This window comes from Pagrus pagrus (assembly GCF_965226575.1).
Source record: "Pagrus pagrus genome assembly, chromosome: 18".
Classification (NCBI taxonomy): Eukaryota; Metazoa; Chordata; class Actinopteri; order Spariformes; family Sparidae; genus Pagrus; species Pagrus pagrus.
This window is the reverse complement of record NC_140202.1, coordinates 26314137-26326449: the sequence shown is the minus strand read 5'-3', so window position 1 is coordinate 26326449 and position 12313 is coordinate 26314137. Positions and strand designations below refer to the sequence as shown.

Below are 12313 nucleotides of genomic sequence, written 5' to 3'. Positions count from 1 at the left end.
CAGCACCATGGCTGGATATGAATTATGACTCGACAGCAGACTTTAATAGAATATAGCTGTGAGGGAGGGTTTGGGTTGGGGGGAGCATAAGATTGACTTTCTACAACATAAATCTCTATAAAAGAGGTGTCACTTTAGAGGTCAGTACTGCATAATGATTAAAAACAATAAAATTATGTGATATTTCTTCTCAGAGTTATTAAGATAATCACGTCAGTGTGATATATATCAAATTAGACCTGGAAAACAGAGAAAATAGAAAGATTTTTCTATCTTTATTGTATTTATTTTGTTGAGGTTTGAGGCATAAACTAGAGTTTAAAATCTTCAATATAAAAAAAGTGCATCTTTTCAATGCCAGTATCTGTGTAACCCATCTCAGTACGTAAACGACGCATTACAAGTGTGCTGTAATCTACGAAAGTACTTACTGAATTCGGCAAACATCACAAACGTGACTCTGCTGCACGCACCTCTCATAGCTGGACGTAAAAACTGACAGCTCCTGGATTTATGGCTGATCAGCTTGTGTCATGTCCAGTTTTAGCTTCCCAGTAAGTTCTTTAAAACTGTCTCTGCTCTCTAAATACTGGATGCGTTTGTTTTTTTTTAGCACGTGCTGCGAATCTCTGCCTCATGTTCCAACATATAAGATTAAGGTTAGCCAAATATTTGCTATTCAGTCCATGCAAGAGGGCGATCTTGCAACATAACGCTGTAACTCTCAGTCGAGGCAGGAAAGTCAACAAGGTTGTAATCTCCAAATTATGCTCTGTCACTGCATCAACACCTCTGGTTTAATCTGTCTTTCGTTGTCTAAATTTGTCAGGTTTTCAGTATTTCCAGGATTAAAAGATTAACGTGGAATTGGTTGGTGGTTTACGGCACTTTAAACATGAACTCGTTGTAATTGTAAGTGAGGTTTGAGATAAACACTGTTTAAACATTCATGTTGCGATGCAATAATTATGAACCCACACCCATTTACATACAGACATGTCCCAGACACTTATTGTTACTCTCTGCACACACCCACATATTCCTGCTCACATCTACATCAGTGCTTACAGTCAATACAGTCAAGTAGCTACGTTAGATGATGGTATATACAAACCCTGAAGGATTTATAAGCCGGGAGGTTCGTAGTAGTTTATTTGTTTCATGTTTCCAAAGGGGAGAGATTTAATCTTTCTCCCCTCCCTCATGTAAATACACCTGAAAATCATGGCCGTGGTAAAAGTCACGTGTGTCCTGAATGAATGAGGAGGTTGGATTTAGGATCTGCTGGTGCACAGAGAAGGAACACATCATCGAATTCAGCTTCCAGTGGCATTAAACCTCCCTCAGTGTAAAACAGCTGCCTGCGACTGTGTGTGTGTGTGTGTTTGTTTGTAACGCTGGAGTAGATTAGATGTCTTTTTCCTCCTCAAGCTTATTCAGACTGCTCGAAAAGCTTTTGGGGTTTTGGTAAATTGCTGTCAGCAGGAAAGAGATCATGGTAGAGCAGTGATGACAGCTCTGCCTTTATTTAAATTAGCCTCAGGCTCATATACGCTGATTCTTATGTACAAATATTTACATTTCAGTCATTTAGCTTACTCTGTTATCCACAGTGAGTCTTAAAGATTTAGTGTCCTGTTAATGAATTGGACAAATTGGATGCAGTTTTAGTTGAACCTGCAGAATTTATTAAAGGGATTTAACAGGGATTCAATGTAGGACCTCCACAAAGATTTGTGATGCATCCTACATTTCCATTATGCAACTTGTTGGCCTCACAAGTATTCCCCAGGGCTGTTAAACTGACCTTGTGGTCGACCGTGAAGCGCAATGTGCCTGGTTTGAATTCAGCTGGGGACTTCTGTTGCATCTTTCTCTCCCCCTTGTTTCTTGTCATCTCTTCACTATCGGTATCTGATAAAACTTACACATTCACACCTGCGTTTTGTCAATTAAACCCACATTTATTATGTGCCTTTATTATTGATTATGCTTCACAATTTAACCAATTGACAGATTAATCAATACAAAACCGCAAGAACATCCTCTGTATGTCTGGATAAAGAAGAATTGACTTGCTGTTTAGCAGATGGTGAAGGGTGGACAGTTGTACAGAAGATGCCACATTTATGTTTGTTTTAATACTAATAATAGAAATAAACTTCTATTTGTATAGCACACGCATAAAAATAGATACAAGCTCAGAGTGCTTTACAATTATGAAATTACACAACTGAGTGCTTCACATAAAAATAAATAAAACCCTCTTGGTATTAAAGTTACAATACTTCCTCTGCCATGAGCGAGCGTCGGTAGAGACGGGCTGCTGTGGTGCGAGTGGTTCTGAACACCTGGTACCACTTGGACTCTTCACTTTGGTCGATGTTATGACTGCAGTAGGCGGTTCCTCCTCCAGACCCCAGCGACTCTCCTTCAGAGTAAATATAGAGCTGCTGCCTTTAATGAGAAACCCAATCAGGTGGTTTCCTGACCTCTCACTCAGACACACATTCATACATTCTTACACACATACATAGAGACAGACTGAAAGACAGACAGTCAGGCTGCATGTCATGAGAGACATTCCCGTCATGTCCTCCTGACCCCGTTACACGTATCACACCGAAGGCAGCGCGTTTGCTGTGCATCGTAGCAGAATGAGGACTTTGTTTATGTGTGAATAATCTTGTTTTTAGGCCATATGTTAACAGCCTGCCAGTGTTTGTTCGTTTGAGGTTTCAGCTTTGATCCAAATAATTAACAGCTTCAGAGTATTGTTAAAACGAAGCAGGAGACAGTCTGTGATAGTCTGAAGATATCCGAGTCGACTCATCTTAAAATATATAAAACAATAAGTCAGTTTGTAACATGCATATTTTTAGACACTAAGGACACGTGTTTAACATTGTCGGATTGCTGAAGTATTTTAGGTGCAGATAACTAAAGTAACCTTAGAAAGTATTATCAACTATTTTTAAAACATCTTATTTCCAACCTCTCAGTATTTTTTTAGTTTTGGGCTGTTGCTCAGACAAAATGAGCACATTAAAGTCAATATCTTGATCATTTTTCACATTAGTTTTTACACTTCACAGAACCAACAATTGGTTATTTGAGAAATTAATCAGCAGTAACAGACACCATTATATATCAAGACTATTGGCTGCATTTCCACTGCCAGAGCTTTCACCAAGAACAAGGAATCTTTGGAGGAACTCGGTGCATTTTCACCGCAGGGAGCAGGGTCTAAATTGAGTTTCAAGGAAATATTTTTACATCGCAAAAGTCCCTGCTCGGGGGCAGAAGGGTGATAGTACTTTTAAACGAACAGGAGCTCTGATAGTGGGGCTTGCAGTGCTAAACATTGTGATAAGTCGAGTACTCGCAGCATTTTATTTCAGACACTACTTTTTTTAATAACTGCAGATGCAGACCACAGCCAGCAAACCACACCAGTTTGTTTTATGTTTAGTGTGCTTAGACACATTAAAATAGAGTTACAGAGAACGTTTACGACTGATGGACTGACGGTGAAGTTCAGGCCTGCTTATTGTTTAGTTGTGCACATAAATTGATGTGTAAAAAAAGAGCCGTAAATTTTTCAGATTTCAGCATTTTCTTTGTGGGTCTCTAGACTACAGTAGAAACACAGACGGCACGCTGAAGGAACCTTTTTAGTTCTTTGAAAAGTGATTTATGAGACTAAAGTTCTGGGTACTTTGGGTTCACACGAGACTTATTATAGTATTAATAATATAATAAATAAAACATTCTCAATGTGTCAAATATAAACTTCTTTTCGGACCTGTTTCTGATCTTTTCTCTGCTTCTTGTGTCTCCAGTCCAGCCGAGTCACGGCAGTGCTGCAGCAGCTGCTGCTCAGCAGGGAGGCTACGAGATCCCGGCCCGTCTGAGGACCCTCCACAACCTGGTGATCCAGTACGCCTCCCAGGGCAGGTACGAGGTGGCTGTGCCCCTCTGCAAACAGGCCCTGGAAGACCTGGAGAAGACATCCGGACATGATCACCCAGATGTGGCCACCATGCTCAATATCCTCGCCCTCGTTTACAGGTTGGTCTATCAAATCATTTATCTTGGGGTCCAAAATCGGGTCCTGGTCGGCCAATTCTAGGAGTTTAAGTTTTCACCTTCCTCTTTCATTTGTAAGAGTATAATAATGTAATTTGAAATGGATGTTTAATATGTAGTATGGTCTAGATTTGATCATTTTTCTATGACGCAAAATATTAAACGCGTAAAACAGCAGTCAGTGTTCGGCCTAACGTTTCTAACATCACACTGGCAGCACCGTGAAAACAAAAACCTTCACTAGCTTGTAAATCCTTGAAGTCACAGCCACTCTGACTGTTTTACAAGCCCTCCCAGTATTTCAGAATGAAGTCTTTAAAGTGAATGCTGGGTTAGTGTTTGGTAGTTATCAGTGAAAGGAATGTTTTTAACCTTGTTGGTGTCCTGTCAGGATCCTGCAAAAAGATGTGGTAACAGCTATGGCATGTTGTCTTTCTGTCAGCCTCACAACAAAGAGGCATGTCCCTTGAAATCTTTGGTAGCAACCGTCAAAGCATTGTGTGACAGGCCTCTATAAGACCTCCAAAAGATAGCTTGGATGCCTTTCCACGTCAGAAGTGCAGCATAGCAAACATGGCGGACACAACCGAAGATTTACAGTACAGTAACAGAAGTGGGGAAGCGTTAATTTCCCAGCTCGAGAGAAAAGAACAAAAGAAGGGCACACAAGAGCTGGACGAGTACTTTACAGGGGTTGATCGTCCACAAATCTTCTCCATTGAAAAGTCAGTGCTGTTTTTTGGTTTGGCTCCTCTAAAGGAATGGGAGACCGGGTCGACTTGTTGTCAGCAGACTGTTGCATCGACTGTGGGAAATTGTTGGCATGCTTTATGTTTCTTTTCTTTGTGCGCTTGTCTGTTATTCTGTCCATCTGTGTTTGTGTTTTTCTCTCTGACTCTGTTTGCTTCTGTCTGTCAGGGATCAGAACAAATACAAGGAGGCAGCCAACCTGCTGAATGATGCGCTGGCCATCAGGGAGAAGACTCTGGGCAGGGACCATCCAGCTGTGAGTACATCTTTGTCCGAGTTTTCAAAGTTATTCAGCTGTTCTCTGCTTTTATGGCACTGCACTGTTGGACAATATTCTTTTGGTGACAATGCTATAATTAATCTATATCAGAGAGATGTGTTCTCCTGTATCTCAACAAAATCTAACATAACATAGATGTTGTGTATCCATTATATGCTATTTTATACTTCTACTCTACTATATTTCTTGTTACTTTGCAGTTGAATTATTAGTACAAAGTATAAATCAACAATTATTATAGATTCATCTACCCAGCAGTATATAAAGTAAATAAAAATGCCAGCTGCAATACAAAAGTGATGGACACATAAATGCGTCAATAATGATCCATTCATATAACATATGTTAATAAGAAGAAGGCCAATTTGTGCAGTAAGTTCTTGTAACGCAGAACTTTTACTTGTATTTACACATTGTGGTATTAGTACTTTGATTTAAAAATGTAAAAGTGCAGTACTTCTGCTTTATAGCTTCATATTTACCATACAGATATCAGTGGTATTGATTTTCTCATTTCATTCTCGGCAAGAAAACCAATGAATGTATTTCCTAAAATGGTGAGCCGCTCCTTTTTATAGAACAACAAAGATGGATGACTGGATGTGGTTTAATAAACACTTTGACCTGAGTATGTGCTGTTATTGCTGTAAATAAGAGTTAAATCTACCATAAATACCACATTTTCTCTGTTCTCACACTGTTGTTACCCTTTGCTCTTTGCTCTACACATATTTTTGGCTGCTGCAGTGTCCTGGTTCACCCTCAGGGATCAATAAAATCCTTTTAAAACCATTTTACCCTTTCTTCTTCGGGTAACACAAATAACAGCACAGACAGCCGTAATTACAGTGCAGCTAAAGTAGTGTTTGAATTACACCTTCGAGGCATTTATCATCATTAAAACGCCAATGAAGCGACCGGTGAGTTAAAGAGTTGTCAAGTGGAGCTCCGAGATCTAATTTACTCCTTGTAAAATGGTGTTTTGTCTTTTAATCATTGAGTTTGAAAGAAAAGATAACAGGAGCTTTAACTGGTTTATACTCAGGAGATAAGGTTGGGTGAGGTATTTATCTACAAGAAAACAAAAACTTATGAACTGCTGATACAAAGTTTTGATTATTTTCCACTGGAGGACAATAAATGCATCAAACCCTAAAGACTCCTGGGAAATGTTGGCTGTTCTTATACAGTACATTTACCTAAACACATTTCTCCTAAACAGCTGTAATGTATTTATCAAAGACTCTGACCATCGATCGCTGTAGATTTCATAAATAATTGACTCCGTCTGTTTGTCAGTGTGACTGTAAACATACAGCAGGTCGACTAACTGTGTTAACCTCAGCAGGCCTGTGTCTCCACTCTCTGGACCTCCATCACCCTCCACTTTGTGAAACTGAGGTTAGCCCTCCCCACTCCTCCCCTCCCACCTGATCCTTCTTTTCCACAAGGAAGTGATTTATTTTTCCAGTGATTTGTCCTCAGAAAATCATAGTTTTGGCAAGATGATAGCAAGTTACCTGACACTGATTCACTGATTACCTTTCACCAAATGTATCATTTTAAATCCAGGTCTCTGCCTCTTGGTTTTTTCCTCCTATTTTCATAATCTCTCCATCTCCTCTCCTGTCTTTTTGGTCTTTGCCTTGTTTTGGTACGTTCGGTATTCAAAATTTGAGCTGTTTCCAAATCTATGAGAGAAGGTATTCATAGAGAAACATTATCTTGAATTCTTGAATTCAGGTTTAGACTTGCTGGACTTCATGGCATGTACCAACACATATCGTCTTCACATAATGGCTGATCGGTTGGTCTGGAACTTGGCCAGTTGGGTGGCAGGTGAAGGTTGGGCCTCGGCATGGTGACTCTTGGCCATGAAAACTGGCTTTTGGGAATGTGCATTGTTACCTCTTTGGTCGGGAACGAGCAGAAGTCAGTTAAACTCATCTTATTGAACCGAAATCCTGAAGGATGTAGTCTTTCCACTGTGACAGGCAACAGGCACGCATGGAAACACTTAACTGATTGTTGCTGTGTCGGAGCTCTCCCCAGAGAAGACGAGGGTCAGAGAAGAGGAGCTTCTGATTGTGGTCTCCGCCTACGCATCGCAGAGCACTTTGAAGTACCCGCCTCTCGAGTCTAGATCCACTCGTAGTTGACAGACAAAACCGGGAGGAGGGTGACGGCCTGTGTGATCTGAACCAGAGCCGTTCTGTTTATAGACTTGTAAACTAGTTTGGGACTTAACAAACAACTTTACAGCATTGAGTACGAGTGCAAGTTCATTTTTGTGTAAAAGTGTTTCTGCTACCAGAAGATTTTAAGCTGTAATCAGTTATATACTTTGTAGCCACACATCTGTAGCTGTATGGTCTGTAGCCATATGTCTTGGAAACATGAAAGGCAAGACTTTTTTTTAATATTCTTGATATTTGAGTCTGTGAAGAATAGTCGGCATCTTTCAGAGTTTGCCCAGTTTTATTATCCTTCCACTTCCTTCCTTCTGTCACTGCTCCACTCTGCCTTTCTGAATGAGCTCCCCCTCCACCAGTCACCTCACCCCTCTGCCCTCCCTCCTTTCCTCCCACTCTATCCACATGGTCACCAGAGCCTGTCTGAATCAGAGATCAGAGGTGACCTCCAGGCACCTCCCTCTTCCTGACTGCACGTGTTGCTGGAGATTCATCGTTCATGATTGGGATCAAATTACAGCCCACTATAATCACTTCCTGTTTCCACACATCGTCTTCCTCCTCATGAATCACTCTCTCACCAGATCAAGGCACTGAGTCGCTGTGGTGGAGTCTTGCGGTTGCACACACATGTGTAATGATGCCAGGTTTGACATATGTGATGTATGATGAATGTGTTTGTGTTCCCGTCAGGTCGCTGCCACCCTCAATAACCTGGCTGTCCTGTATGGGAAGAGAGGGAAGTACAAGGAAGCAGAGCCTCTGTGCAAGAGAGCGCTGGAGATCAGAGAAAAGGTAGGTCAAAGGTCATCAATCACCGTGACAAAACAGATTCAGTAATAATTAAACTAATGTGTTTCTTCATTAAAAAGCTGATTCTACTTGTGCTCCAACAGATGGCCATTTTTTTTTCTTCTTCACGATACTTTGCAGATTTTTAACCTAATTTGTATTATTATCACATGGGTAGTACTTTTGGTACTCATGGTACTTTTGTACGCCTGCCTCCACGTACACAAAGAGTATAGAAGTCAGATGGTGAGAGAGGCAGCTTAAGACCATGTCATGTAGCAACAATTTAAAAAATATTTGCTTCGTTCTCCTGCAAAGACAGCCCAGTTTTATTAAAAGACCACCTTTCCTGCAGTGAAATACTTCATTTCAAAATAAAAGTGTACTTTCTGATGATATCTGTGTCCTACTCAGATACAAAGCAGTCAAACACAAAACTGAGGTTTTGAGGAAGAAATTACAGTTTGTACAAGCATAAGATTATTCTTTAACCCTTTGTTCTTCGTATTGAAATGTCAGTTGTGACTTATTCAGCGTACGTTGCTCTCCTTTGACTCATTCCTGCTCATTCTCGCCTTGCTTTGTTTTGTTGAAAGACGTATATCACGAGACAGCATCTGTATCCAGGGAGAGTATCATCATTTTGCCTGACCTCTAGTTCGGTGCTTACAAAGATCTGCTCAGCAATCCTGAAAGTAAAGGAGACACTTTTAATTCTGCATCTGTCCTCTCGCTTTTTGAACAAACTGTCCTTCGTTCTCCTTCTCACTGCTCTGAGAATGAGACGCCAGCTTCGGTTAAGCTGAGCGATTTCCCTTTTGGTGCTACTTAAACTCGGATGATAATGCTCTCGCTTAAGCTGCAAGATTTTTCCGCACAGGCACGGTGGTGCAAGGTGGCTGCTGCAGAGCTGTTTTTCATGGCGTTATTATTTATAGTACAGCTGAAGAGTGACAGGAAACGGGGTGAGAGAAATGATAGGCAGTGAAGGGCCACAGGTAGGAGTCGAACCCTGGGACACTGCGGTGAGGACTCAGCCTCTGAGCAAGGGGGTACACACTTTATATTTATTACTGAGCTATTTATGAAATTAAATTATTGACCTGTTTTTTACGACGTACGTAGGAACCAATTGTTTGGCTTGAAGCTGAGGAAGCATTGAGAGCTGGACAGATGCCTGTTGGTTTTGGTCTTTTCATTAGATTAGTTGACATTTGCAAAAGTATATGATATTCCTGGCATTTTACTTACAATGAAACCAAAAATGAAAACCCAAACTTCCACTGGGATCTCCCAGAGTCTAGACACAGATTTCTGTTGTTGTGCATCAAAGCGTCCCTCAACCTTAAAGCACTAAATAAGGCGAAGTCTGATTCATTACACTGATGTCTTGTTGTTGAAATATGCACGGCTGTCTACAAGGGATAGAAACAAACTCTCAAATTTCTCAAAAATTCCCATAGTCAGTAAATATTTGGGTAAACATCGATGCAGTCGATGCCCTGTAAGTAGAGGCTTTCCTGCTTTAATTTTAGATGAAGGTGGTGCTTCTAAGAGCTCCACAGAAACCACCACAGACTGCAGCACTTTTGGTATTTGGAAGCACGACATCCGTCAATAAACAGGATCAATTCCTCAGCGACCCAGAGTTTGCCGGTGTGTGTGTGGCTTATGGCAATCCTTTTTCGGCTAACGATGTTTACAGGAAAGCTGTCAGATGTGTTGTGCGGAGGAGTAGGTGGATGAGGAGGTGTGGGAGGCCAGGACTGAGTGAATACTGTATGTGGCACCGCTCAGATCGCTCTGCAGCATCCTGTGGATCAGAGACACCGAGAGGCTGTCAGACTCCAGCAGGGCGGGAGAGGATCTTGTGGTGCTCAGGAGGGGTTTGATCTCAGACCTCAAACGGATTTATACCACAATAATATGAAGCCAAAATCCCTCAAAGGACAAAAAGCAAGCTACCTTGTTTACCTTTTACCTCTGATACTACTTTTCACCTCATGCTTTTCTGTGTGTTCACATCGCTCTTCCCCCGGGGGTTGTCTCAATGAGCAAGCAGCCGGCAGAGAGAGGACTTGCTTTGTCTGGCTTCATATCCTTTTCTCTTTTAAACTCCCTCCGACTTCATCCTCTTCGAGTCTCATTTCACTTCCTGGCTCTCCAAAGTCTGAGCCCATCTCGTTCTCTTTCCCCGTCGATTCTGTATTTTTCATTCTCTCTGATCTCCCTCTCCTGGCTGGTCATTCAGACTCGGATAAAACCCCTCGCTGCAGTTTTCTAGGTATAGCTACCTAGTCTCTAATGATCCGCTGCATCTCTTTCATGCTCGCTACATTCAACTGTAATGGATTTAAGCCTCATCAGCACGCGGGAAACGCTTACACTGCTCTCATGTCCACATTAATGCAAACACATTCCACGTTTAGAGATTTATTTTGATGGTTCTGCCTCTTTTTGCTGTGTGCAGACAGGAGAGGAGGATATAGTTTGTGATGAATGCAGTTTGTTGCTGCACTGCTGTGTTTGTCCACTGTATCTAGGTTTTATTTGATCTAGCAAGGCAATAGTCCACCGGTCTGGCAAGGGGTTTGAACAACAGTTACAGATTTAATTCCCAAGATGTGGGCCAGAATTCATGCTTCTTACATAGGAAATATTTTTTTTTTGCATATAATGTTGAGAAGCAGCATTACAAAGACAAACTGTAGCACACATTACAAAGGTCAACACAACACAAATATTCTTTGATTGTTCTTAGAACAAGACATTTGACGGCGTCATGGTGACTTTGAGAAACACCGATCGCCATTTTTCACCATTTTCTGACCTTTTCTAGACAAACAACTAATCCATTGATTGAGAAAATAATCAACAGATTAATCAACAATGAAAATAATTATTGGTTAGTCTGAAAGCGATTTTTAAAGAATCACTTGAAGAGTAAAGAACTGCAAATGACAAGGGAACCAGCTACAACAAGAGATCCCCCAGCAGCTGTTTATAGGATGGTGGTATTTTCTCACCCTGGATAAGAGCTGTTGACCAAATGGCGGTTTGGACACACAGGTTGTTGTCTGAAACTCATTTAGTTTGACGTATTGACTGTCGTATTAACCCCCCCCACCCTTCTCTCTCCACTTGCTTCCGTCCCAGGTGCTGGGGAAGGACCACCCAGATGTGGCCAAGCAGCTGAACAACCTGGCCCTGCTGTGTCAGAACCAGGGCAAGTATGAAGAGGTGGAGTACTACTACATGAGGGCGCTGGAGATCTACCAGACCAAACTGGGCCCTGACGACCCCAACGTCGCCAAGACCAAGAACAACCTGGTGAGAAGGGTGGAGGAGGGCTGGGATGGGAGCAGTTTTTCATAAATGGAGGAAAGCCGAGTCAGTTCTTGAGTACATGAATTTGAACTGTTTTAAAGCGCCTAGAGTGGCTGTGTTAGTTGAATGAACGGTAAATGGACTTGCCTTTATACAGACCTTTATAGTCTAAGTTTTGTTTTGTTCTGTGTTCTTCAGGCGTCCTGTTACCTGAAACAGGGCAAGTTCAAGCAGGCTGAAACTCTGTATAAAGAAATCCTCACCCGCGCTCACGAGAGGGAGTTCGGCTCTGTTGATGGTACGACATGTGACTGCACGACAAACACACACAAACACGTTTACTTTTTGGACATTTTATCTAACATCCTCCCAATCCAGAGTGACTTAATATCACAAACAAACAGATGTGTACCCCTCTGACATTCCTCTAAAGTAAAGGTTAATATTATCATTTTGGTGGCTGTAAACAAAAATGACCTTTCAGCTGAGAAATATAAAACATACTTCTTTAGAAAGCAGAGTGACTTCTTAAAACTTCTCTCCTGCTGGTTATCTCAGTGAATGTTTGTATTACTGACTTTCATGTGTTTCCCTGCAGATGAGAACAAACCAATATGGATGCATGCTGAGGAGAGAGAGGAACAAAGCAAGGTGAGGTTGATATTTATTTGTTGATTCACTATTTTAATGTTTGTCCCCAAAATCTGAGACACCACATTTAAATTTTACGTCTATTAACATCAAGTCACACACGTGCAGATATCAGTAAGTTACACTGATGGCAGCATTCAGCTCAAAGACATTTTTTTTAATGTATTTTCAGATGGAATAGGAAAGATTGACTGCACAAAGAGTTGGATTAGCAGATTAAGTCTCAGTAATA

The 12313-nt window shown here is 41.3% G+C and overlaps 1 protein-coding gene across 4 annotated transcripts in view; it reads left to right on the top strand.

Moving 5' to 3' along the window:
* Positions 1-12313, top strand: part of klc1a (kinesin light chain 1a) — a 42920-nt gene that overhangs the window by 12754 nt on the left and 17853 nt on the right. For all 4 annotated transcript variants that reach the window (XM_084381705.1, XM_084381703.1, XM_084381704.1 and 1 more), the window contains exons 5-10: positions 3843-4071; positions 5008-5095; positions 8005-8106; positions 11260-11433; positions 11629-11728; positions 12029-12081. In XM_084381705.1, the coding sequence (XP_084237831.1) occupies positions 3843-4071; positions 5008-5095; positions 8005-8106; positions 11260-11433; positions 11629-11728; positions 12029-12081 (746 nt within the window). The remainder of the gene's footprint in view (positions 1-3842; positions 4072-5007; positions 5096-8004; positions 8107-11259; positions 11434-11628; positions 11729-12028; positions 12082-12313) is intronic.